Source organism: Geotrypetes seraphini, chromosome 8, assembly GCF_902459505.1.
Source record: "Geotrypetes seraphini chromosome 8, aGeoSer1.1, whole genome shotgun sequence".
Taxonomy (NCBI): domain Eukaryota; kingdom Metazoa; phylum Chordata; class Amphibia; order Gymnophiona; family Dermophiidae; genus Geotrypetes; species Geotrypetes seraphini.
Genome location: NC_047091.1, coordinates 184,214,992 through 184,240,530, shown reverse-complemented (window position 1 = coordinate 184,240,530; position 25,539 = coordinate 184,214,992). Strand labels below are relative to the sequence as shown.

The following is a 25,539-nucleotide window of genomic DNA, read 5'->3' as shown; positions in this document are numbered from 1 at the left end:
CATGTTCGACCCGTCTCCCTTTTGTCTTACGGCTTGGCTCTTGAAAGGGGCCGCCTGAGTAAGAAGGGATATTCCGACAAGGTGATCTCTACACTTTTGGGGTCCCGGAGGCTTTCTACCTCTCGGGCTTATGTACGGGTTTGGCGTCTTTTTGAGGAATGGTGCCGAGCGCGGGGAGTGGTCTCCTTTCGCGCTTCTCTGCCTAACATTCTAGAGTTTTTGCAGGATGGCCTGGATAGGGGCCTGGCCTGGTCTTCTCTTCGGGTTCATCTGGCGGCCCTGTCGGCTTTTCGGGGGCTGGTGACAGGTCAGCGTTTGTCAGCCATTCCTGATGTGATTCGCTTTCTTAGGGCGGCCAAGTTGATCAGGCCTCCCATAAGGCCCTCGATTCCCTCTTGGGATCTCAATCTGGTTCTCTCTGTTCTAGTGCGCCCTCCTTTCGAGCCGTTGGATGGCTGTTCGTTGAAGGACCTTACGCTGAAGTCGGTCTTTTTGGTGGCCATTACTTCCGCTAGACGGGTGTCTGAGCTACAGGCTTTCTCTTGTAGGGCTCCCTTCCTGGAGTTTTCGAAGGAGCGGGTTGTTTTGCGGCCTGTTCCTTCCTTTCTGCCGAAGGTAGTTTCTCCTTTTCATGTCAATCAATCGGTGGTCCTCCCGGTCTTGGGTAGTCGGGAGGGTTCTTCTGAGCAACGACAGCTGCGCAAGTTGGATGTCGGTCGGGTCCTCCATGCTTATGTGCAGCGGACCCGGGATTTTCGGAGCTCCGATCATCTCTTTGTGCTTCTGGCGGGTCCTCGTCGGGGGGCTGGCGCTTCTAAGGCTACTATTGCGCGTTGGATCAAGGAGATGATTGCTTCCGCTTATCTTCTGAGTCAGAAGCCGGTTCCGGAGTTTCTCAAGGCTCATTCCACTAGGGGTCAGGCGGCTTCTTGGGCTGAGTCGTCGCTCGTGCCTCCGGTGGATATTTGTAAGGCTGCGGTTTGGTCCTCCTTGCATTCATTTGTTCGGCATTATCGGGTAGATGGTCAGGCGCGTCGGGACGCGGTGTTCGGTGAGCGTGTTCTGGTATCGGCCCTTCGGGGGTCCCGCCCGTGAGAGGGACTGCTTTGGTACGTCCCAATCGTAAAGTTAACCTCTACTGGTCTGGAGAGTGCTAAAGAAGGAGAAATTAGGTTCTTACCTGCTAATTTACTTTCTTTTAGCTTCTCCAGACCAGTAGAGGTCCCCACCCTGTCTGTTGTTGTTGTTGTTGGGGCTGTTGCGCGGGCAGTTTTTGGTTTTTGCTGCGGGTTCTAGTATTTTTCTAGGGCCGGGGAGAATTGAAGAACAGCGGCTGTGGCTCGGCTGGCTTAGCTGGCGAGCTGTGGGGACCTTCTTCCTTCGGGAATTTCTCCTCTGCATTTTCCAACAGCATTTTTGGGTATGTTATTTGTTACTCCCTTCGGAGTATTGTTTTTTCTCTCTGTTGTTTTCCAGTTCTTGGTTCTGCTTGGCTATTCGGCAGACTGAGGGAAATAGAGAGGAGGGGCTAGGATATACTGTCCCAAAGTTTTGTTTTCAGTCTCCACCTGCTGGTCATGATTAGATATATACCCAATCGTAAAGTTAACCTCTACTGGTCTGGAGAAGCTAAAAGAAAGTAAATTAGCAGGTAAGAACCTAATTTCTCCTTACATGATATTACATAGCATAACCTTATGTTATATTACAACGCATAACCTTATGTTACTTTACATAATATTACAACGCATAATCTTATGTTACCAAAAAATCGTCTGTTCCTAGGTTGCTATATCTGATTTTTTCGGTATTTGGGGAGACTGTGTTTCTAGATATGAATTGGCTTTACGCCCGATGCAGCTAGATTAGATGTTGCCTATGGGGACGAAGTTGCAGTTGGTTGTGAGTTGCAGTAGGTTATGAAGGGAGAGAAGATGATGGTAGATTATCTCAGCTCAGCAGGCAACACTGGTGTTCTATATATGCTGCTCATTGGTGAGTTGTGCACAGGAGTTTCTGCATGCTATGCTCCCTAAGCTACCCAAGTCCCCTCCCCCAAAACTATGTATGCCCTTTGTCCCTCCTGGTCCCCCTCTGTACATGATACCATGTTAGCCTCACCTTGTACTTAGATCCACTGCCTATGGAATATGTACCTTTCTTGATGATAATTTGTTAGCCTTTAATATTGTACCTAGGTTCCCTCTGTTCTCTGTAACCCCACCAGTCTGCGCACTGAGGCCGGTCTTACCACAGCTGGAAAATGACTGATTTTTCATTTTCTGAATTAATGACAATACGCTAATGTTGCCATTACCAAAAATTATCATGTGAACGTTTACTGTCACCTATTTTGATAGCGAGTTGTGCAGGGAGAGAAATCCCACCCATCCTCGCCCGTCCCCGCCAGGATCCTCTCTGTCCCCACCCGTCCCCGCCAGGATCCTCTCTGTCCCCACCCGTCCCCGTCAGGATCCTCTCCATCCCTCTCCGTCCCCGTCAGGATCCTCTCCATCCCTCTCCGTCCCCACCCGTCCCCGCCAGGTTCCTCTCCGTCCCCACCCATCCCCCATCAGGATCCTCTCCATCCCTCTCCGTCCCCCGCCAGGATCCTCTCCGTCCCCACCCGTCCCCGTCAGAATCCTCTCCATCCCCACCCATCCCCGCAAGGAATTACCTCCATCCCTGCCCGTCCCCATAAAAAGCAGCAATTACTTCTGATAGATCATCAATTCCACAGTTAAGTCTAGAAGCCTGGACCAATCAGGCCTTAGGCATAGAGGGTCCGCCCATCCCCACTAACCCTAAGGTGTGATTGGCCCAGGCTCATAGGCAACTGGGCCAATCAAGCCTTAGGATTAGTGGGGATGGGCAGACCTGCTATGCCTAAGGCCTGATTGGTCCAGACTTCTAGAGCCTGGGCCAATCAGGCCTTAGACTTAGCGGGGAAGGAGCGGGCCCATCTCATTTCGACGAGGCGGGCCTGTCGGCTGGACGGCAGCAAGACCCGTCCAGCCGACCAACATTTAAAGGTTAGTTGGGGGGGGTGAGGTTAGGGGAGTCATGGGGGGGAAGTCGTTAGCATGGGAAGTCCAGAGGGGGTCCGGCTTTCCGGCAGGAGGGGTTGGGCACCCTCCTGCCGGCGATTGTAAGTTTGGGGGGGCCGCGTTCCGGCAGGAGGGGTTGGGCATCCTCCTGCCAGCGATTGTGTGTTTGGGGGGGGGTCGGCTTTCCGGCAGGAGGGGTTCGGCACCCTCCTGCCAGTGATCGGACAGGCGGCCGTGGCCGCTATACTTATTGCGGCAGGGAGATCCCTTGCCGCGATAAGTATAGCGGCTGCGTCTACTTACAATGTAGGCCAGCATTTCAAGCGTCTCTTCCTCTACTAGGGAGACGCGTAGGGCCGCTTAGGTTCGCCTAAGGCCCTTAGGCGAGCTTAGGGCATCTTGCGGGCATCCCTAGGCTCCCTGAGGCGCCTTCAATATAGGTGGCCTGCCTGGGGAGCATTTTTTTAAAAAAACGTGCATCCTACAGCTGCCTAAAATCGGGACGGCACTTTTCAGAATCAGGGCCTAAGTCTGTACTTTGTTTATTCCATTCAATCTGTAACATTTCTAATCATTGTAAACCGCATAGAACTTCACGGTCCTGTGGTATATAAATTGTTATTATTATTATTATTTCCACAGTAATTATAAAATGGTTTTAAGTGGTCCAACCATGTTTTCCTTTTTCAGAAGAGAGAGAAGACAAAAGCATTGGGCGACCTGCAAGAGGTAAGTGTCTTGCAGCCCAACTCGAGCAAATACAGTAAGGATAATCTCTACTTCAAGGCTGGTGTTGGGGCAGGTGGCTGATGCGTTGAGTTTTGCCTGTGCCAAAGGATTCTTGTGCCTGCTTTTCTGAACATGTGATTTCAGAGCAGAAGGAAATATTCGATGAGCTAAAGTACGAAATGCTGTTAGGAAAAAAGCCACTGCTGATGTTCAGACTGTCTTTTTTTAAAAAAAAAACTTTATTGAGTTTCTAAAGCCAACAAAAATGCAATACAGTATCCACACAAACAATATCAATCATATATGCATTTACAATCAATCAAAATCCATACAAAATTACCCCCCCCCCCACCCAGCCAATATTTCACAAGGGAATCAAGCATTACTGAAATACCCCACCCGCCCTCCCTCCCCCTGGTTGTGTGTGCATTATACCAACAGAAATAAAGGAAAAGACAACTATAATGAATCTATAAAAGACGTCAAAGGGCCCCCAATTAACTTCAATTCCTTAGTATGTCCCAGCATATCCGCGTTCATTTTTTCAAATGAATAAAGATTTGGGGGAAAAAAAAAAAAATCTATAACTTAAACTTGCCCACCAAAAATTAAAGTTAGGGCGATCCCAGTGTTCAGACTGTCTTTATGAAATCACAGGAGGGAGTGGGGAAAAGGAGGAAGGAAAGATGGGATCTGGTATTCGGATGTTTGGCCTGTCCAGATTGCGGCTGGCAGTCATAGGAAAGCAGAAGTGAAATGGACGAACGTTGTTTGACGTTTCAATGGATCTATTTAGCATTACAATAAGACATTTTCACTCGCAAGCTGAAAATGCTCGATGTGTTTATTCTGTCAACCAGTCAAGAAAAGGAAGCTTCTTCCTACCCTCCTTATGTACTTCCCTTTTAGGTACTTTTTCTTTAAAATTGTATTTCCTCCCCTCTTTCCTACTGTTTCCCGTGGTTTTAAAAAGCAAATACCCAAGTATGTCTGGTAACGAATTATGTACCGTATTTGCCAGCGTATAAGACGACTGGGCGTATAAGACGACCCCCCAACTTTTACAGTTAAAATATAGAGTTTGTTATATACTCGCCGTATAAGACTACCCCTTCTTCCGCACACCTTCTCTACCGCCCCGGGTGCAGCACAGCCGGCCAGGTCCCCTTACTTTTGTGGCACTTCCCCGACCGACCGACAACAGCCCCGGTCCGACAAACCTCCCTGCCCTTAACCGCGAATCTAAATTACCTTCTTACAGCTGCTGTAAGAAGGTAATTTAGATTCGCGGCTACAGGGCAGGGAGGATTGTCGGACCCGGGCTGTTATCGGTCGGTCGGGGAAGTGCCACAAAAGTAAGGGAACCTGGCCGGCTGTGCTGCAACCGGGGCGGGGCGGCCGCCCCTCTCTCTTGGTACCGCGAGGCTACTCTCCTCCTTATCTGCCCTGCCTGCAGCACAGAGCCGAACGGAAGTCTTCCCGACGCAGCGCTGACGTCGGAGGGAGGGAGGGCTTTGTTTAAGCTTTGTTTAAGCCCTCCCTCCCCTCCGACGTCAGCGCTGACGTCGGGAAGACTTCCGTTCGGCTCTGTGCTGCAAGCAGAGAAGGTAGGGAGAAGAAGAGCCGCGTACATCCAGAAGACTGAGTACATCCAGCCCCGCGACCCTCGGAGGCGTCCCCATGGGATCCCCGCGACCCTAGGGGGCGTCCCCACGGGATCCCCGCGACCCTAGGGGCGTCCCCGTGCAGCTCTCTAATGTAAAGTAAGAGCATGTAAACAGTACCCGGCGTATAAGACGACCCCCGACTTTGGGGAGGATTTTAAGGTACTGAAAAGTCGTCTTATACGCCGGCAAATACGGTATATATGATTTTTCTAAAATCATATTTTTACCTTTTGTACAACGCTTTGTATTTTGGTAAAGCGTTCAATCAAATAATATGAATTATTAATGGCGCAAATGGGGACCGATAATACAAAACTCCAGGGAAACCCAGATCAAATCCAGGTGCTATTTCGTGTGGACATGGCCGGTCACAGGTACAAACGTAGAGCCCCTTTTACAAAGCCACAGAAGCGATGCTGCCGCGGTAAATGCATTTGAAGCCCATAGGAATTGAATGAGCTTCGGTATACAGCTCTCCCTCCGGATTCATGGTTTCCATATTTGCAAATTCGATTATTCGCAATTTTTTTTGTCTAATTTTTCTTCTATTTTTAGGCTATCCGAACCTCCCCGGACCTTACCTAGTGGTCTAGCGGTGACGCGGGGCAGGAGTGATCGTCCTATGCTCCTACCCTGTGCAGAGCCGTCATCAAAATGGCTGCCGTGCGTTCTCGTTGTAGTCTCGGAGGGAGAGCTGTATTTACAGTGGCAGCATCGCTACCGCAGCTTTGTAAAAGAACCTGTTAGATTGTGAACCTTCTGGGAACAGGAAAATACCTCCAATACCTGAATGTCACTCACCTTAAACGACTACTGAAAGAGGCATAAGCTAATTCCAGATGCTTTTAGGCAAGTATATTCCACAACCCAACTCAAGTAAATGTAATCCAATTGAATACATTTATTTGGATTTATCTTGCCTGTTATCATTGGTGGCTGAAGGTGAGTTATGTTCAGATACAGTAGATATTTCTCTGTGCCTCAAGGTATCACAGTCTGTACCTGAGGCAGTGGAAGGTTAAGTCAGAAGGCGCTTCAGCGGTCCAGGTTGCATCCAAACATCCTCATCCTTTGAGTTATCCCAGGACAAGCAGGCAGCATATTCTCACTGATGGGTGACGTTACCGACGGAGCCCCGGTACGGACCACTTTAAAAGTACATCGCCACTTTAAGAATTCAAAAAGTTTGCGATAGCCCGAATTGCGCATGCATGAGTGCCTTCCCGCCCGATGAGAGCACGCGGTCCTTCTTTTGTCTGTTTCTAGTCTCGAGTTTTATCTCTCAGACTTCTTTCAAGTTCTATTGCAAGTTTTCCCTTTGTCAGTCGAGGGTCAACCTCTTCCTGTTTGTTCTCTGGTTTCCAGGTTCATGACAGGGGTTTTTAATGTGTAATCACACCTCATGTTTTCCTCTGTCATTTGGGTCCTATTATAGCCTTTTTCACTTGGTTTCCAGGCTTATGATAGGGTTTTTTCCCCTAGTCCCTTCATGTCGTTGGGACCTTCCTGTAGTTCCTCTTTAGTTATTGCATGGCAACTGTTTTTCCTTATTGCTCTCACCTCTACCCGAAGGGTCGGTAAGTTACCTGTATTAGTAGCAGGTTCATCTTTCGCAGTTTTTCATCATGCCAAGGTGGTTCTGCGTACATGTCCAAAGTTTCTTCTACAAGTTGTCACTTTTCTTTTCACTCAGTCACTTCTTCTGCCTGTGTTTTCTTTCTACACCTCATTCTCCTACTGGAGAACCTGCCTTGCATATTTTGGACTGTAACTGGGTTTTTGGTCTGCTACTTTGACCGTTCAAAGTCTCAGCAAATTTTTCTCTAAGTTTTCTTTTGATCCACACAAGTTAGGGCATCTTGTATTTCAGAGAACGATTTATGCCTGGCTAGCTGTCTGCATCTCGTTCTGCTCTATTCAGTCTGGCCTGACACGAGAAAGTCGTGTCACAGCATTCAGAGTTAAAGCTATGGAAGCTTTTCTTGTTTTCCTTAGCTCTATACCATTTAGGACCTCTTACAGCTGCCATATGGTCCTCAGTTCATACCTTCACTTCTCCAGACGAGATGGGCACTTCGGCCATTATGTATTTTCAATTGTATTTTCAATTATATTTCCTTTGACCAACTCTCCCACCGTTCCATCTCTGTTGGCTTGGAGGTCACCCATCAGTGAGACTATGCTGCCTGCTTGTCCTGGGATAAAGTACATTTATTTACCGTAACAGGTGTTATCCAGGGACAGCAGGCAGATATTCTCACAACCCTCCCACCTCCCTGGGTTGACTTCTTAGTTGGGGTATTTTTAACTGAAGGACTGCATGCCCTCATCGAGCAGGAAAGCACTCGCACATGCGCAGTTCGGGCTATCGCAAACTTTTAGAATTCTTAAAGTGGCGATGCACTTTTAAAGTGGTCCGTACCAGGGCTCTGTCGGTAACGTCACCCATCAGTGAGAATATCTGTCTGCTGTCCCTGGATAACACCTGTTACGGTAAGTAACTGTGCTTTATGAAGTTTGGCTTCCCTAGTTCTCAGCTTGTTTTTCTAGTCAGTAGATTACTGCACTGAATAGGAGAGGAGGGGGCAAAATTTTTTATTATTTTTTTTACGTTTATTCTTTCCAGGCTTCTCACTCTTAGTGTTAACTATTTTCCACCCACCCGCAATCTCCAAATCCCACACTAGTCAATCAGTTACAAGCTGTTAACATTTGTTCTTTTTTTTTTTCCTTTTCCTGTAACAGCTGGAAAAAGAGCGTGATTTCAAAGAGTTTCTGGCCGTGCACCAGAACCGCAGTCAGGTGGCCATTTGGACTAATGACAGTGTGGCAGATGAGTCCAAAAAGAGCAAAAGGAATCCGCAGAATGATTATTTGAACTTTGATTCTGACTCGGAAGAAGGGAGTGAGAACGAGGAAGGCATCGATTCTGAAACATTAAAAAGTAATTCTGCCATTTTGTTTTTTTGATAAAATATTGAATTAAACATTACCCCCCCCCCCCGCATGGTGTTACTCAAACCTCTGTTAGTGGCAACCCCAGCTAGTCAGGTTTTCACAACTGCCACAGTAAAGCTGCATAAAATAAATTTTTGCATGATAAAACCTCCAGCAGAAGGTTTAAAAGCACAAGTCCATAGTGTATCTGGATTTTCAGAAAGCATTTGACAAAGTACCTCATAGTTGTCTTTTATCTTTGATATTTCGGGGCCATAGACCATAAAGTCCGCCTGGTACTGTCCTTGGGTTCCAACTACTGCAGTCTAAGCTCATCTTGTCATTTGTGGGATACAGACCATAGACGTCTGCCCTGCACTGTTTTCATGTTCCAAATTACTGGAGTTCCCGTCAAAGCCCTCCCCAGTCCATCCTAACATGGCATAAATGTGCATGAGCCAAGTCTCTTTCATTTGAAAGGAAGCTCTGGTATAGGAGGGCATAAGATATCTCGTTTATCTACAAATTTGGTGCGAAATAAATCACCTTGGTCATTCTTAGATTCATATGTTCATTCTGCCTTGTAGACACTTCTGCCTCTCTCTCTTTCTCTCTCTCTTTCTTTATCTCTCTTTTTTCTTTTTTATTTCAATTCATCTTCTCTGCTTTTCTATCCTTTCTATTTCTTTTCTTAGCAGTTTCAAATACTCTGAATTCTTCTTACTAATCTACTATATGCAAATAACAGCAATTATGGTTTCTTTTGTTTCTACATCACTATTTCTTATTCAATTTTTATGTATTTGAACTGCTTTCTGTATATTACTTATAATATTCAATAAAATTAATGAACTAGAGAAAATTGTAAAAAAAAAAAAAAAAAAAAAAAAGGAGGGCATAAGATGAAGTTATAAGTTCAGGAGTAATCTAAGGAAATACTTTTTCCCAGAAAGGGTGGTAGGTGCATGGAATAGTTTCCCGGTAGAGGTGGTGGAGACAGAGACTGTGTCTGAATTCAAGAAAGCATGAGAAAGGTATGTGGGATCTCTTCGGCCATATATGGGACATAGTCCGTGCAAGTCTGCCCAGTACCGGCCTTAATTCTTCAATTCATATCCTTCATTTTCTGATTAGAGATCCTCTGTGTTCAAAAATGGGTGAGATGAATTCCATCACCATTTTCCTCTCCACCACCTCCCTCGGGAGGGCATTCAGGCATCAACCACTGAGTATCACCCCAGAACCTCAATTTGTGCCCTCTAGTTCTACTTTCTCTTGGTTCTGTATTAATACTTTTCAAATATTTCAGTGTCTGTATCATATCTCCCCTGTCCCTCCTGTCTAGAGTATACATATTCAGGTCTTCTGTTACATAAACATAGGAGATGAATAGCCTCTATTCATGAACTGTTACAGAAGAATGCCAGTCACATCTTTCAACTCCTCCACAAGTGGAGTATAGCACTTTCTCCAGTTTTTCCTTTTGAAAGCAAACTGAGAAGCTGTGTTTTGATCTGCTCCTTTCGTGTTTTATTATTTTGGGATAATTTATCTGTTTCGAGAGGCTTCAGTGCCTAGAGGTCCCCAATTTGAGGGAAGACGCAGATTCCGCATGGGCGATCTGATGCTCACAGGGCAACCCCCAGGTGCACCTGTTGAGCCAGCCTGCTTGGTGCAATTTGGAAGCTTGTGGACCTTTCCCCTGGGAGCTAGCTCATCTTTTGATTTATCAGAGACTCGAGTGTAGGTTGTGGGGTCCCTGTGTGAGTCCCTTAGGGCTTCAGGGAGCTGGCTGCATTTTTCACTCCCCCCCCATCGCGGTGCAAAGATATGTGGGGATTGAAGTCTCAGTTGGGGCCAGTTTTAGATTCATTCTGGAAGGGATTTGAGGCAGAAAATCTTCTCCCATTAGTCAGGTTGCAGAAAAGCCGACGAGGCAGGCACCAGCACAGCACAGTGAGTACAGCCCATTATGCCCTATAGGCAAGTTCAAGGTTGAGGTAGGAATGCCGAAAGGAAAGAGAACCATAGCAACAACTTTTAATTTCAGGAAAGGAAACTACGAAGCAATGAGGGGAATGGTAAAGAAGAAACTTAGGAACACTTCCAAAAAATGGCAATCGGTAGAACATGCCTGGTCTTTTTTCAAGGACACGGTGTGCGAGGCACAAAATCTGTATATCCCCAGTTTCAGAAAAGGGTGCAACAAGAGTCGAACAAAAGACTCGGCGTGAATAACTAAAATAGTGAAGGAAGCGATAGGCAATAAGAGAAATTCATTCAGAAAATGGAAAATAGACAAAACTGAGGAAAACTGGAAAGTGCACAGGAGGTATCAAAAAGAATGTCACCGGGTGGTTCGAAAAGCCAAGAAAGAATATGAAGAGAGACTAGCCAGGGAAGCACGAAATTTCAAACCGTTCTTTAGATATGTTAAAGGAAAGCAGCCGGCCAGGGAGGAGGTGGGACCGCTAGACGACGGAGACAGGAAGGGAGTGGTGAAGGAGGAAAAAGAGGTCGCAGAAAGACTTAATATGTTCTTTTCGTCTGTATTTACAAGCGAGGACACAACAAACATACCGGAACCAGAGCAAATCTTCAGTGGAAATCAAGCACAAAAGTTAACATCCATGGAAGTGTGCCTTGACGATGTGCACAAGCAGATAGAAAAACTAAAAATTGACAAATCCCCGGGTCCGGATGGAATCCATCCATGGGTTCTGAAGGAACTAAAGGAGGAAATAGCGGAACTACTGCAGCAAACTTGCAATCTATCCCTGAAAACAGGCGAGATCCCAGAGGATTGGAAGATAGCCAACGTTACGCCCATCTTTAAAAAGGGATCAAGAGGTGATCCGGGAAACTACAGACCGGTGAGTCTGACCTTGGTTCCAGGCAAAATGGCGGAAGCACTGATAAAAGAACACATCGATGAACATTTTGAAAAAAATAAACTTCTGATAACCAGCCAACATGGATTCTGCAAGGGGAGATCATGCCTTACTAACTTATTGCACTTCTTTGAGGGAATTAACAAACAAATGGACAGAGGAGACCCCATAGACATCATATACCTAGATTTCCAGAAAGCCTTCGATAAGGTGCCTCATGAACGTCTACTCCGGAAACTGAAGAACCATGAGGTGGATGGAGACGTGCATAGATGGATCAGAAACTGGTTAGAGGGTAGGAAACAGAGGGTAGGGGTGAAGGGCCACTACTCGGACTGGAGGAAGGTCACAAGTGGTATTCCGCAGGGCTCGGTGCTCGGGCCGATGCTATTTAATATATTTATAAATGATCTAGAAATAGGGACAAAGTGTGAGATAATAAAATTTGCAGATGACACTAAACTATTTAATGGAGCTCGGACAAAGGAGGACTGCGAAGAATTGCAAAGGGACTTGGACAAACTAGGGGAATGGGCGACAAGATGGCAGATGAAGTTCAACGTTGAGAAGTGTAAAGTATTGCATGTAGGAAGCAGAAACCCGAGGTTCAATTACACGATGGGAGGGATGTTATTGAATGAGAGTACCCAAGAAAGGGACTTGGGGGTAATGGTGGACATGACAATGAAGGCGATGGCACAGTGCGGAGCGGCCGCTAAGAGGGCGAATAGAATGCTAGGTATAATCAAGAAGGGTATTACAACCAGGATGAAAGAAGTCATCCTGCCGTTGTATCGGGTGATGGTGCGTCCGCATTTGGAATACTGCGTCCAATATTGGTCGCCGTACCTTAAGAAGGACATAGCGTTACTCGAGAGAGTTCAGAGGAGAGCGACGCGTCTGATTAAAGGGATGGAAAACCTTTCATACGCTGAGAGATTGGAGAAACTGGGACTCTTTTTCCTGGAGAAGAGGAGACTTAGAGGGGATATGATAGAGACTTATAAGATCATGAGGGGCATAGAGAGAGTAGAGAGGGACAGATTCTTCAAACTTTCGAATAATAAAAGAACAAGAGGGCATTCGGAAAAGTTGAAAGGGGACAGATTCAAAACGAACGCTAGGAAGTTCTTCTTTACCCAACGTGTGGTGGACACCTGGAATGCGCTTCCAGAGCATGTAATAGGCAGAGTACGGTACTAGAGTTCAAGAAAGGATTGGACAATTTCCTGCTGGAAAAGGGGATAGAGGGGTATAGATAGAGGATTACTACACAGGTCCTGGACCTGTTGGGCTGCCGCGTGAGCGGACTGTTGGGCACGATGGACCTCAGGTCTGACCCAGCAGAGGCATTGCTTATGTTCTTATAGGGAGGGGGGGTCCAAAAAATTTGATTTTTGAGGGTTTCTAGGCACAGAGTTACAGAACCCCCCTCTCCATTTCCAAAACCTCTTTTCCTGAGTTTTTTGAACTTCAGGGGAGCCCCCACAGAATATTTTTGGTGCAAATTCACTGGTGGTGGCCATCTTGGATTTTAAACTATGGGCTCCTTTTACGAAGCCGCATTAGCGCGCTAATTTGCTGGCCGCACTAGCCGCTATCGCCTTCTCTTGAGCAGGCGGTAGTTTTTCTTCTAGCGCGGGGGTTAGCGTGCGCTAAACTAAACTGAACCTTAGGTTTGTATACCGCGTCCTCTCCACAATCGTAGAGCTCGGCACGGTTTACAAGAGTAGGGAGAGAAAGGAACTCCAATGAAGGTTAAAGGATATAGTGAGAAGAATATTTGGAGGGCTTAGGATGCCAGAGAAGGAGTAAGTGTTACATTTTTGGGAATAGCCAGGTTTTCAGATGTTTGCGGAAGAGTTGGAGAGAGCTCAGGATCCGAAGGGGGGAGGTAAGGTTGTTCCAGAGCTCAGTGAATCTGAAGGGGAGGGAGGTCCCTAGTTTTCCTGCACGGGAAATGCCTTTTCATGAAGGAAAGGATAGTTTTAGTTTGTGAGTGGGTCTGGTGGTATTAAGATTTAAGGAGTTCCAGGAGGGAGGATGCCGTGAAGGATTTTGAAAGTTAGACAGGTGCATTTAAAGTGGACCCTGACATTTATCGGAAGCCAGTGAAGCTTGGACAGGAGCAGTGAGACATGGTTGAATTTACTTTTTGCGAAGATAAGCTTAGCTGCGGCATTCTGAATCCGCTGAAGTCTGTGAAGGTTTTTCTTGGTAAGGCTTAGGTAGATTGAGTTGCAATAGTCCAATCTGGACAGGATGATGGATTGGACGAGGACAGTAAAGTGATTTTGATGGAAATAGAATCTTACTTTCCTCAGCATGTGAAGGCTGAAAAAGCATTTTTTTGCCAAGGAATTGAGGTGGTCGTTGAAAGACAAAGTAGAATGTGCGTGTGATAAAGCCGTTAACGCGGCCTCGTAAAAGGAGCCCTATGTTTTTTTTTCTCTGTAGCCTTCATCTGCCTCAAAACTCATTAATTGGGATGAATTCCTCAGGCTGTTCTACCTCCATATCGTTAGTATTCAAACTCAGAATATGTGAAAAATCCAAAATATATCAACAATAAACACTTTCACAAACATATAGTGGAAGGAAAAAATACTTCCATATGAGCCAAAAAGCCCCCACGGGGAGGAAAAGCCTCAGACAAAGCCCTCCCACTGCCACCGCAGTGGCCAGGGTGTTTAGGCGGAGAACCTCTTCGGCATAAAAACCTCCTGTGGAGACCACTGTGGCTCTATATTGTGTCGTAAATAAATGGTGAAGTTAATGGCTAAACAGTCACACTCTTAAAATTGTAAGGACTCAAAAAGTCAGCTAGAGTCACGGGGGAGCTTACGAACAAAAGATAAATTTTAAGTCACTCTAGGTGACTTTTTGAGTAAAATTATTTATCCCAGGACAAGCAGGCAGCATATTCTTTACGCATGGGTGACGTCACCGACGGAGCCCTCGGTACGGACCTTTTTAACTAGAAAGTTCTAGTTGGCCGCACCGTGCGTGCGCGAGTGCCTTCCCGCCCGACGGAGGAGTGCGTGGTCCCCAGTTTCTTCGTTTCCGCGGAGCGAAGAAGACGTGTGTTTTTCAACGTCGTTGAAATCCTCCTTTTGCCTTCCCGCTCGCGTTATTTTTTCGTTTTATTCACCTTCGGGTGCTTTTTTCTTTCAATTTACAAAAAAAAAAAAAAAAAAAAAATTTTCTTTTTGCTTTATTTTTCGTTCCTGCCCCGGCGGGGCCTGTTGTCACTATCCAGGCCTCGGGGTTTGATTTTGCGGAGGCCGTGTTCCCATTCATGCCCCCGCAGCCTGGTTTTAAGAAGTGCCAGCGGTGTGCACGCCCGATCTCCCTCACTGACCCACACAATTGGTGTTTACAGTGCTTGGGACCGGAGCATCGGGCGGACTCCTGCACCCGCTGTGCCACTCTTAAGAAACGCACTCTGAAGAATCGTCAAATCCAACAAAATCTGCTTTTCGGCACCGGCCCGACTATGGACTCGACTTCTTCACCTGCGGCACCGTCGAAATCGGCACCGACCACTTCGACACCGCCTGAAACCACATCGGCGCCACCGGCGCCAGGTAAGCCGGCTAAGAAGCCTTCCACCCTTGAGCGCCCTCCCACCTCGGTGGCGACACCAGTCCTTTCGGCTCCACGCCGACCCAAAAAACGCTCCGCCCTGATATCGGTGAGTGCCTCGTCATCGGCCTCCTCATCGCCGGGGCGTAGAGCGGCACCCATGGAACCAAAGCAGAAAAAAGTGGTTCCGGTGCCACCCCTGGATGACCGCATTGCGGCCATCCTCCAGGATAAGTTGCAGGAACAACTCCAACAGCAACTTAAGCAGCTCTTGCCCTCTATCTTGGCACCGCTGCTTTCGGTACCAGACCGGCCCGAGCCCCGCACCGTCCAACCGGTATCCACTCCATCGGTACCTATGGACTCCTCCATGCCCATTCTCTCGGCGTCGCATCTCCATACCCATGCCGAGACTATCGCCTTGACGACGACCGATCCTCCTCGGGACCGAACAGGGCACCGGTCTTTCCGCGACCCTGACCGGCACCGTTCTTCCCGGGACCGAGACAGACACAGGTCTTCATCCCCCGGTACCGTCTCGGTACGCTCAGGCAAGTCTCTGTCTAAAACTCACCATACCGAGCCTTCCACTCCGGTCTCTCGACACGCGCACACCGATGTCAGAGACCCGGACCTATGGGAAGAATCCCCTCCCGGTACCGAGGAGGATGCATCGTCGTCAGACGAAGAGCCTTCGGCCCCCGATACCACATCTAAACCTGAACAATCTTCCTTTTCTAAATTCCTCAGGGAGTTGTCGGGGGCCTTATCTTTGCCTCTGGAATCTGACTCTAAGAAGTCACAAGCTTTCCTAGAGGCATTGGATTTCGATCAACCTCCCAAAGAATTCCTAAAGTTGCCCGTGCATGACATCCTACGGGAAACTTTTTATAAAAATTGGGAGAACCCACTGACTGTCCCTGGGGCCCCCTGTAAACTGGATAGCCTCTACAGGGTTATACCAATCCCGGGATTTGATAAACCTCAGCTGCCTCATGAATCTCTCCTGGTGGAGTCCACCTTAAAAAAGTGTTTATGCCTCTACCCCTCCTGGCAGAGAAGGCAAAACAATGGACAAGTTTGGCAAGCGACTTTACCAGAATGTCATGCTTGCCAACAGAGCGAACAACTACTCATTCCATTTCTCATTCTACCTGAAACATCTGGTCATGCAACTCTCCGCCATGCAGAAGTACTTGCCGGAACACAAGGTTCCATTATTCCAGCAGCATATCTCCAGCCTGCTCCAACTGAGAAAATTTATGGTGCGCTCTATCTATGATTCTTTTGAGCTCACCTCCCGTGCATCTGCCATCGCTGTGGCTATGCGCCGTCTGGCCTGGCTCAGGGTCTCTGATTTGGACGTCAACCATCAAGACCGACTAGCCAACGCCCCATGTCTTGGAGATGAATTATTCGGAGAGTCCCTGGATACCACCACGCAGAAACTCTCAGCCCATGAGACTAGATGGGACATTCTCATAAAACCTAAGAAAAAGGCTCCACCTGCTCGTCCTTAAAGACCACAGGCCTCATATCAGCGCAGATTCTCCGCTAGGCCACTCAACCCACCTTCACAGCAACCTAGGCGGGCCCGTCAACACCAGCACACCCAGGCTCGTGCCCAGTCTAATCAACCGGCCAAGCCTCTTCCTCCTGCCAAACCTTCTCAGCCCTTTTGACTCCTCTCTCCAGGGCTTAGCCAGTCTTCCACCCTCATTGCCTCTTCCTCAGCCAATCGGAGGCAGACTACACATCTTCCTCAGCCGTTGGGAGGTCATCACATCGGACCAGTGGGTCCTCAACATCATCCGCCACGGCTACTCTCTCAACTTCCAGACTCTTCCACCAGACAATCCTCCCGTAGAGTCTGCTTCTCATTCAACTCAAACCCCCCTCCTCCTGAGGGAGGTCCAATCCCTCCTTCTTCTCAATGCCATCGAAGAAGTGCCTCCGGAACAAAGAGGCCGGGGATTCTACTCCCGTTACTTCCTAGTTCCAAAGAAGACAGGAGACCTCCGTCCCATTCTCGATCTCAGGGACCTCAACAAGTGTCTAGTCAGGGAGAAATTCAGAATGCTCTCCCTTGCCACGCTTTACCCTCTTCTCTCTCAACACGACTGGCTATGTTCCCTGGACCTCAAAGAGGCCTACACTCACATCCCAATCAATCCAACTTCACGTCGCTACCTGCGATTCCAGGTACACCACCGCCATTATCAGTACAAAGTGCTACCTTTTGGCCTCGCTTCATCACCCAGGGTGTTCACCAAATGCCTCATTGTGGTGGCGGCCTTTCTCAGGTCTCACAACCTCCAGGTGTTCCCCTACTTGGACGATTGGTTAGTGAAAGCACCTACGTCTCCACTTGTGCTACAAGCCACTCATCATACCATCTCTCTCCTCCATCTTCTGGGGTTCGAGATCAACTACCCCAAGTCGCATCTGCTTCCCACACAGCGCCTTCAGTTCATTGGAGCAGTTCTCGACACCACACTAATGAGGGCGTTTCTCCCCTCCTACCGTCAACGGACTCTGCTCCACCTTTGTCGTCAGGTGCTCCTTCATCACTCCATTTCTGCCAGACAGATGATGGTCCTCCTGGGCCACATGGCCTCGACGGTGCATGTGCTTCCCCTGGCACGACTCCACCTCAGGACACCTCAATGGACTCTGGCCAACCAGTGGTCACAGACCTCGAATCTTCTTTCTCATCCCATCTCTGTGACATCGTCTCTTCAGCGATCTCTACAATGGTGGTTGAACGCCTCAAATCTTTCCAGGGGCCTTCTTTTTCATCTGCCCCCTCATTCCATGATCATCACCACGGATGCCTCCCCTTATGCATGGGGAGCTCACCTGGGAGATCTACGCACCCAAGGTCTTTGGACCCCGCAGGAGCGTCTTCATCACATCAATTTCCTAGAACTGAGAGCCATGTTCTACGCTCTCAAGGCCTTCCAGCACCTTCTCTGCCCTCAGGTTCTTCTCCTGTGCACAGACAATCAAGTCGCCATGTACTACATAAACAAGCAAGGCGGCACCGGATCTCGCCTCCTTTGTCAGGAGGCTCTCCGCATTTGGACCTGGGCCACGGCCCGCAGTCTCTTCCTCAAGGCTGTCTATATCCAGGGCGAACAGAACTCCCTGGCCGACAATCTCAGCCGCATCCTTCAACCTCACGAATGGACTTTGGATCCCCCCACGCTCCTCTCCATCTTTGCTCGCTGGGGCACTCCACAGGTGGACCTATTTGCAGCTCCTCACAACCATCAGCTGCCCCAGTTCTGCTCCAGACTCTTCTCTCCTCACCGTCTGGCCCCGGATGCATTCCTGCTCGACTGGACGGATCGGTTCCTCTATGCCTTTCCTCCACTACCTCTGATGTTGCGGACTTTATCCAAACTCCGCAGGGACAGGGCCACCATGATCCTCATCGCTCCTCGGTGGCCTCGCCAACACTGGTTTCCTCTCCTGCTTCAGCTCAGCGTCAGGGAGCCCATTCCTCTTCCTGTGTTTCCTACTCTACTTACGCAACAACGTCAGTCTCTGCTACATCCCAATCTGTCTTCGCTCCACCTGACAGCTTGGTTTCTCTCGGGCTGACCTCTCCAGGAAATCTGTCTCAGCCTGTCCGTCTCATTTTGGACGCCTCCAGGAAACCGGCCACCCTCCAATGTTACCATCAGAAGTGGACCAGGTTCTCCTCTTGGTGCCTCCGTCATCATCACAACCCCACCTCTTTAGCGGTGGAAACTGTGCTGGACTACTTGCTCTCCCTGTCCAACGCAGGCCTCAAGTCTACCTCAATCAGAGTCCATCTCAGTGCCATCACAGCGTTTCATGAGCCTATCCTAGGAAAACCTCTCACGGCTCACCCTCTGGTTTCCTGATTTATGAGGGGCCTCTTCAATGTCAAACCACCTCTGAAGCCTCCTCCGGTCGTCTGGGACCTGAATGTGGTTTTATCAGCCCTCATGAAACCTCCTTTTGAGCCTCTTGCCACAACTTCGCTCAAACTTCTGACATGGAAGGTGCTTTTCCTCATTGCCATCACCTCTGCCAGGAGGGTTAGTGAGCTACATGCACTGGTCGCCGATCCACCGTTCACTGTTTTTCACCATGACAAGGTGGTTCTGCGTACCCATCCTAAGTTCCTTCCCAAGGTTGTTTCGGCTTTTCACCTCAACCAGTCTATTGTGTTGCCTGTTTTTTTCCCGAAACCTCATTCACATCCCGGGGAACAGGCATTGCACAGTCTTGATTGCAAGCGTGCCCTGGCTTACTATCTTGATCGTACAAGGGCTCACCGCTTGTCCCCTCAGCTCTTCCTGACCTTCGATCCTAATCGTCTGGGTCGACCGGTCTCTAAACGGACGCTATCCAACTGGCTTGCAGCTTGCATCGCGTTCTGTTATGCTCGGGCCGGTCTGTCACTGGACGGTGCTGTCACGGCCCACAGGGTGAGAGCTATGGCCGCTTCTGTGGCTTTCCTCCGTTCCACACCCATTGAGGAAATCTGCAAGGCGGCCACCTGGTCCTCAGTTCACACATTCACTACTCACTACTGTCTGGATGCTTTCTCCAGACGGGATGGGCACTTCGGCCAATCTGTACTTCAGAATTTATTTTCCTGATGGCCAACCATCCCTCCTCCCTCTTTGTTAGCTTGGAGGTCACCCATGCGTAAAGAATATGCTGCCTGCTTGTCCTGGGATAAAGCACAGTTACTTACCGTAACAGGTGTTATCCAGGGACAGCAGGCAGATATTCTTACGTCCCACCCACCTCCCCGGGTTGGCTTCTTAGCTGGCTTATCCTAACTGGGGACCACGCACTCCTCCGTCGGGCGGGAAGGCACTCGCGCACGCGCGGTGCGGCCAACTAGAACTTTCTAGTTAAAAAGGTCCGTACCGAGGGCTCCGTCGGTGACGTCACCCATGCGTAAAGAATATCTGCCTGCTGTCCCTGGATAACACCTGTTACGGTAAGTAACTGTGCTTTATAGGTTGCCTTCGTCTTTATTAATAGTGAGATGATTACTGCACCAATTGAATCAATTATGTTAAGTGGTGGTAAGACGCCTGTTGCCGCCTAACTAACATGCCATTTTGAGAATCTGGGCCAGAGTGACTCTCCTGAGATTTATTTCCTGGTATCCCTGATTCTCTGCTCTAAGCATTAGGCCACTCTGGAGATGGTGTTCAAGAGATGGTGCTTTTGCAGTCCTAAGTGGGTTTTTTTTGTAATTTTATTAAAAAATATATATACAGTGGTACCTTGGATTACGAGCATAATCCGTTCCAGGAGCATGCTTGTAATCCAAAATGCTCGTTTATCAAAGCGAGTTTCCCCATAGAAAATAATGGAAACTCGCTTTGATATGTTCTCACCCCCCCCCCACCAATAACTGGCATTGCTCTCCCCCGCTTGCAAAGGCCCCCTCGCTCCAACTGGCACCCCCCCCACGCGAACCGGCACCCCTGCCCGAACAACTTAAACTAACCCCCCCCCCCCGCTTACCCTCCCCCTCCCCGTCTAGCGCAGGCACAGATCGTATGCCTAGAAGATCTTCCGCTTCTGCCTGCCTGCCTGCCTTGAGCATGCATCTGCGCATGCTCAAGGACTTCTAATTCTCCCTCTCGCCGAGAATCTTGGCGAGAGGGAGAATTAAAAGTCCTTGAGCATGCGCAGATGCATGCTCAAGGCAGGCAGGCAGAAGCGGAAGCCGGAAGATCTTCTAGGCACACGATCTGTGCCTGCGCTAGACGGCGGGGGGGGGAGGGGGGGTTAAGTTTAAGTTGTTTCGGGCAGGGTGGCCGGTTTGCACAGGGAGGGGTGCTCGCTAACCGAGTCAACACTCGGTTTGCGAGTCAAAAGTTTGCTGAGTGTTTTGCTTGTCTTGCAAAACCCTCGCAAACCGGGTTACTCGCAAACCGAGGTTTGACTGTACATACCATTTGCTCATGGGAAATGGATATCTGGAGAGGTTTACAAATAAAACCCCCCAAATATAACAAAGCAAAATACAACTTTTGTCAAGAATCATAATACTGTCATGTGCCTTTCCTTGTATTTGACTTCCTTACACATCCAGTGGGGTGGGTGGGGGGAGGGGAATGTATTATTGTTTGCTATACTTAATTATCTATATTATTGAAATTAAATATATACGTCTATTAATTATGGGGAGGAGGGGGGAGAAAATGATTGTTTTTTAAAATTATTTGTGTATTTAAAGTGCGTTCTGTGTAGTGTTTATGTTTAAATTCATGGTATAGCACTGTTAACATTTGAAAATTAATAAAAATGTATTAAAAAAAAAAAATCATAATACTCATGGAGAATTCAGCAGCAATTTTAATATCCTCTTGCGCAATAATCACCTGTATCTGTTACGTTTGCTTGTTGGAAGCTCTATAAATCAATTCTGAAATAACAACTCTGTTCTTGGTTGATTTTAAGGTCTCCAGTTCCAAGGGGGTGGGGGGGGGGGTCACACTTTGATAAGACTCTGCAAGTGGCAGGGATGGGTTGAGGTCAAAATACATTCTCAGAAAAATTAAAATAGAAGATATTAACCTTAAGTTAAAATTGGTCTGAAATATACTAACATTTTTTTTCAAGTTAAAGCTAATTTTGACTTGCAAATCCAGCTTAGCACTATGCTTTCACTTTAGCTCATTCAATATGATATACTGGTCTATAAAGGCATTTCCTTTCTCACACTTTTTTATTACGGAAATGATGTTCAGTTTATTAAAGGTTTCTGCGTTTTCTTCCCTAACAGCTAATAAGAGCAGCACCATTAAAGCTGATGTCACCTCTCGCCTCTCTGATATGGATTACCTGAAATCTAAGGTTGTGAAGCATTCATCCTCCTCCTCCCCAAATGAGGAGGATGACGAAAGTGATGAGGAAGAAAGAGCCGGCACACCACACCTAGATAACACGTGTATAGAGCCAGATCCAGGAGTGAGAAGCCAGCAAACGAAAGAGGGGAGAGGAGGCATATCGGAGGTAGGTTTTGACAGAGCAAATGCCCACTGGGAAACCAAGGAGAAACTGCAGATGTGATGTAGAAAGTACGAAAACTTTATTGGAGAAAATGCAATGTAGCAATCAAGTTTATTTAAAAATGTGATTTGATCGCAAAATCTAAATCCAATGCGATTTACACATAGCTATAAAATCAGGGTAAAAAGAAAAAGTCATATTAATTGAATCAGACAATTGGTACAATTTTAACAAAACAATACATGAGAAAAAGGGGAGAAAAAAAAAAAGAAAGGATTAAATACAATTCATAAACAAATAAAAAAAGGGATAGGTAGTGATACAAGAGGTTGGGAAAGGTTACCTGCTTAATTTTTGCTTACCTGCACTATTAGTCCGCTGTAAAGTTTCCTAATTTAATAGAATTTGAATGACTCAGTTAAAGATGTCCTTAAAAAGCCGGCTTTTCAGAAGACTTTTAAACTTACTAAGTAATTTTTTTTCTCTTATATTAATCAGGAGCGAGTTCCAAATTTGAGGAGCCGTAACAGAAAATATTGTATCCCTTCTTAAATAAATGAATTTTAATGAAGGGACTAAAAGGAAAGATTTTTCTTCAAATCTTAGAGATTTTATGGGAGTATAAGGAATTAGAATCCTTTCTAGGAATGCAGGAGCTTTATTCATTAGTGTTTTATGTGTGAGTAATGCTATTTTATATGTAATTCTGTGATTTACAGGTAACCAGTGCTTTTCCTTTAAAAGGGGAGTTACAATAATGGTTCTCATATGTGAAGACACAGGACCCGACGTGGTCTGTGTTTTGGAAAACACGCCTTCCTCAGGGGTCCTATGGGGAGATGGAATGGGATGTGATATGGGTGCAGATAGTGTACACACTAAAAGGTGAATGTGAAGATGAAGGATTTATCATGAGTGATAGTGAATAAGTGAGATGTGGTTCCATTGTGAGTTTGAAGTGTGATAAAATCTACTCCCATGGAAAAAACACAGCAACTACCCTATGTGTACAATGAACATATGCGAGAATGAGATCAAATATGCTACTGTAAAAAAAACAGAAGAAAGAAGAATAAAAAGGTACTATATGGAGTTTATACCTAACATGACCATTTATTTTGTTTAGTCAAAATGGGCAGGATCCTCTCCCCCACCCCCCCCACCCCCCAGGTACCTTTTTTTAATCCTGGCAGCTGCCTCCTGTCCTATTATCTTCCGGCAGCGGCAGAGCGGTACGCCTGCCTGGTCACGCACCACTGCGAGAATTGACGGCAGCCATTCAGTGAGCGGCGTGGGACCAGGCAGGCGCACCGCTCTGCCGCTGCTAGAAGACAGGACAGGAGGCAGCCGCCGGGATTAAAAAAAGGTACCGGGGGGGGGGGGGGGATGTTTCTTCAATGGGCCCCTGAAAATGGGACATTTCTGTGTCCCGAAGCTGTGCCTTGGGACAACGGGACAGGGTACCTAAAAACGGGATGGTCCCATTCAAAACGGGATGTATGGTCAAGTTATTCATACCAAGTGTACATTTCTTATCTGCAGGGTCTGGGGATTGGTGAGGCCCAACTTTAGTGCAGGAAGAGGCGGTCGGAGCTTACCGCGAATGATTTCCTTCACTCGCCGGCGCTCCGGCTGCCCTCTCCTGTCTCCCCTGCTGAAAACCGTATTCATGGTTTTTCAAGATTCGCTAGTTAATGGCTTGGTGTGTATCAGAAATGCACATATACCAGGCTGTATGTTTTTGTCATAACTATGGAACTAGAGAATATTTCCTTTTTGCCCAGGCAATCCAACCAATGCTGTCCCCAGAATCTTTAAGATGGCTATACCACCTGGCTGATCGTACTGACCTCTCGGCTTTGTAAAGATTTCTGGGGATATAGGGACTTGGACTTCCAGAACAAGGCAGTGCAGTTATGGGCCAGCTCTTAATTCCATCTGCAAGGCCACAGGAACTAAGTCTGGAGTCTCTCCAGGATCAGAATAGATGTCATGTAGGACACCAGTCCATTCATACTAGGAAGGTCACCAGGGAGCTGATGCAGGAATAATAAATCTCTTAACAGTGTCTTTTGGGTGCTATGAGTTTTTTTCATCTTCTGTTCCAGGGTTCATGTAATCTGAATGAAGCCACCACACCTTATACTGTGAAGCTCCGTGGTGCCCCATTTAATATTACTGAGGTAATTAACTTTTCTTTTATATCAGAATATAAAGTTAGTGCCACACCAGCCAGAGGTTGAATTAGCAGAAGGAGTTTTGGAGAGCATGGATACACTGTCTTTCCTGGGCCATACTTGTATTGTGGCCAATTAACTTGTGTGTTGGGACTTTTTGATAGTCAGTGTGCAGTGGGATATGGGTGTGAAGATGCCATGGCAGCAGCATATTTCTGCCATCTGTTTCCTAATGATGATTGAGAGATAAAAGGACAGCGTGTCATTATGCATGTTATAAAGCACCCTCCTCCCTGACCTTGATCTCACATGCTTATGCTTATTACAATTCCGCAAAATCTTTCACAAGTTCTCAGTGGATTACATAAAAGTACAAATACATGTTAAAATAAATTGCATCTAAATGAAAAAATAAAATAAAAGGAACTCCATTATGGATAGAAAAGACCTAAACTCATTCACACCCAAGATATACTTGTGTCCAATCTCCTTGCTTTTGTAAACCGATTGGATCTTTACTGTTATGCAGTATAGAAGAAGGGGGAGATATGATAGAGATGTTTAAATACCTACGTGGCATAAATGCGCATGAGGAAAATCTTTCATTTGAAAGGTAGCTCCGGAATGAGAGGGCATAGGATGAAGGTTTTAAATTCTTTATTCATTTTTGCATATTACAACAAGTGTATTAGATAAAATCATATGAACTTATAAATACACACTTGATTAACTCTCATATAACACGTTAAATACAACATTTCATTACATATTTATATTCTATAATATCTTGAATATTATGTAAATACACCTAATATCTAAACAATTATTATTAAATATAAAACCCTCCCATCCCATCCTTTCCCGTTACAGAATTACATACTAAGAGGTGCTAGGCTCCGGAGTCATCTAAGGAAATACTTTTTTACAGAAAGGGTGGTAGACGCTTGGAACGGAGGTGGTGGAGACAAAAACTGACTTTAAGAAAGCGTGGGACAGTCATGTGGGATTTCTTAGAGAGAGGAAGAGATAGTGGATGTTGTGAATGGGCAAACTGGATGGACCATTTGGCCTTTATCTGCCATCATGTTTCTATTATTACCAACGAGCCCAAATTTCCTTCTGGCTGTTGGCAGTAATGAGAGATCGGATGAGGCTAAAAGTAGGCGTTGTCATTAACACCGTTCCATGGCATCTTCAAATATTTTTTTCACATGCAGGGTTATAGATGCACAGAATGCCCTTTGAATGGCTAGAAGAGGTTAAAATGTTATTGGACACAAAGAAGGCCTGGGATAAATAAGCTCCAGAGATCCTTAGTCACAAAATAACAAAGAGACGGTGTAGAATTGTTTAACTGCTGGGGCTGACTGGCAGGCTGCAGGGACAGTAATAACTGGAACACCTAGGACTCCTTTTACGAAGCCGCATTAGCGGTTTTAACGCGTGCTAAACTGCCAGCCGCGCTAGATGCTAACACCAGCATTGAGCT

The 25,539-nt window shown here is 46.9% G+C and overlaps 1 protein-coding gene across 2 annotated transcripts in view; it reads left to right on the top strand.

Moving 5' to 3' along the window:
* Positions 1–25,539, top strand: part of RBM19 (RNA binding motif protein 19) — a 285,015-nt gene that overhangs the window by 21,132 nt on the left and 238,344 nt on the right. For both annotated transcript variants that reach the window (XM_033955717.1, XM_033955718.1), the window contains exons 4-7: positions 3,738–3,776; positions 8,189–8,387; positions 21,647–21,876; positions 23,982–24,056. In XM_033955717.1, coding sequence (XP_033811608.1) covers positions 3,738–3,776; positions 8,189–8,387; positions 21,647–21,876; positions 23,982–24,056 — 543 coding nt within the window. The remainder of the gene's footprint in view (positions 1–3,737; positions 3,777–8,188; positions 8,388–21,646; positions 21,877–23,981; positions 24,057–25,539) is intronic.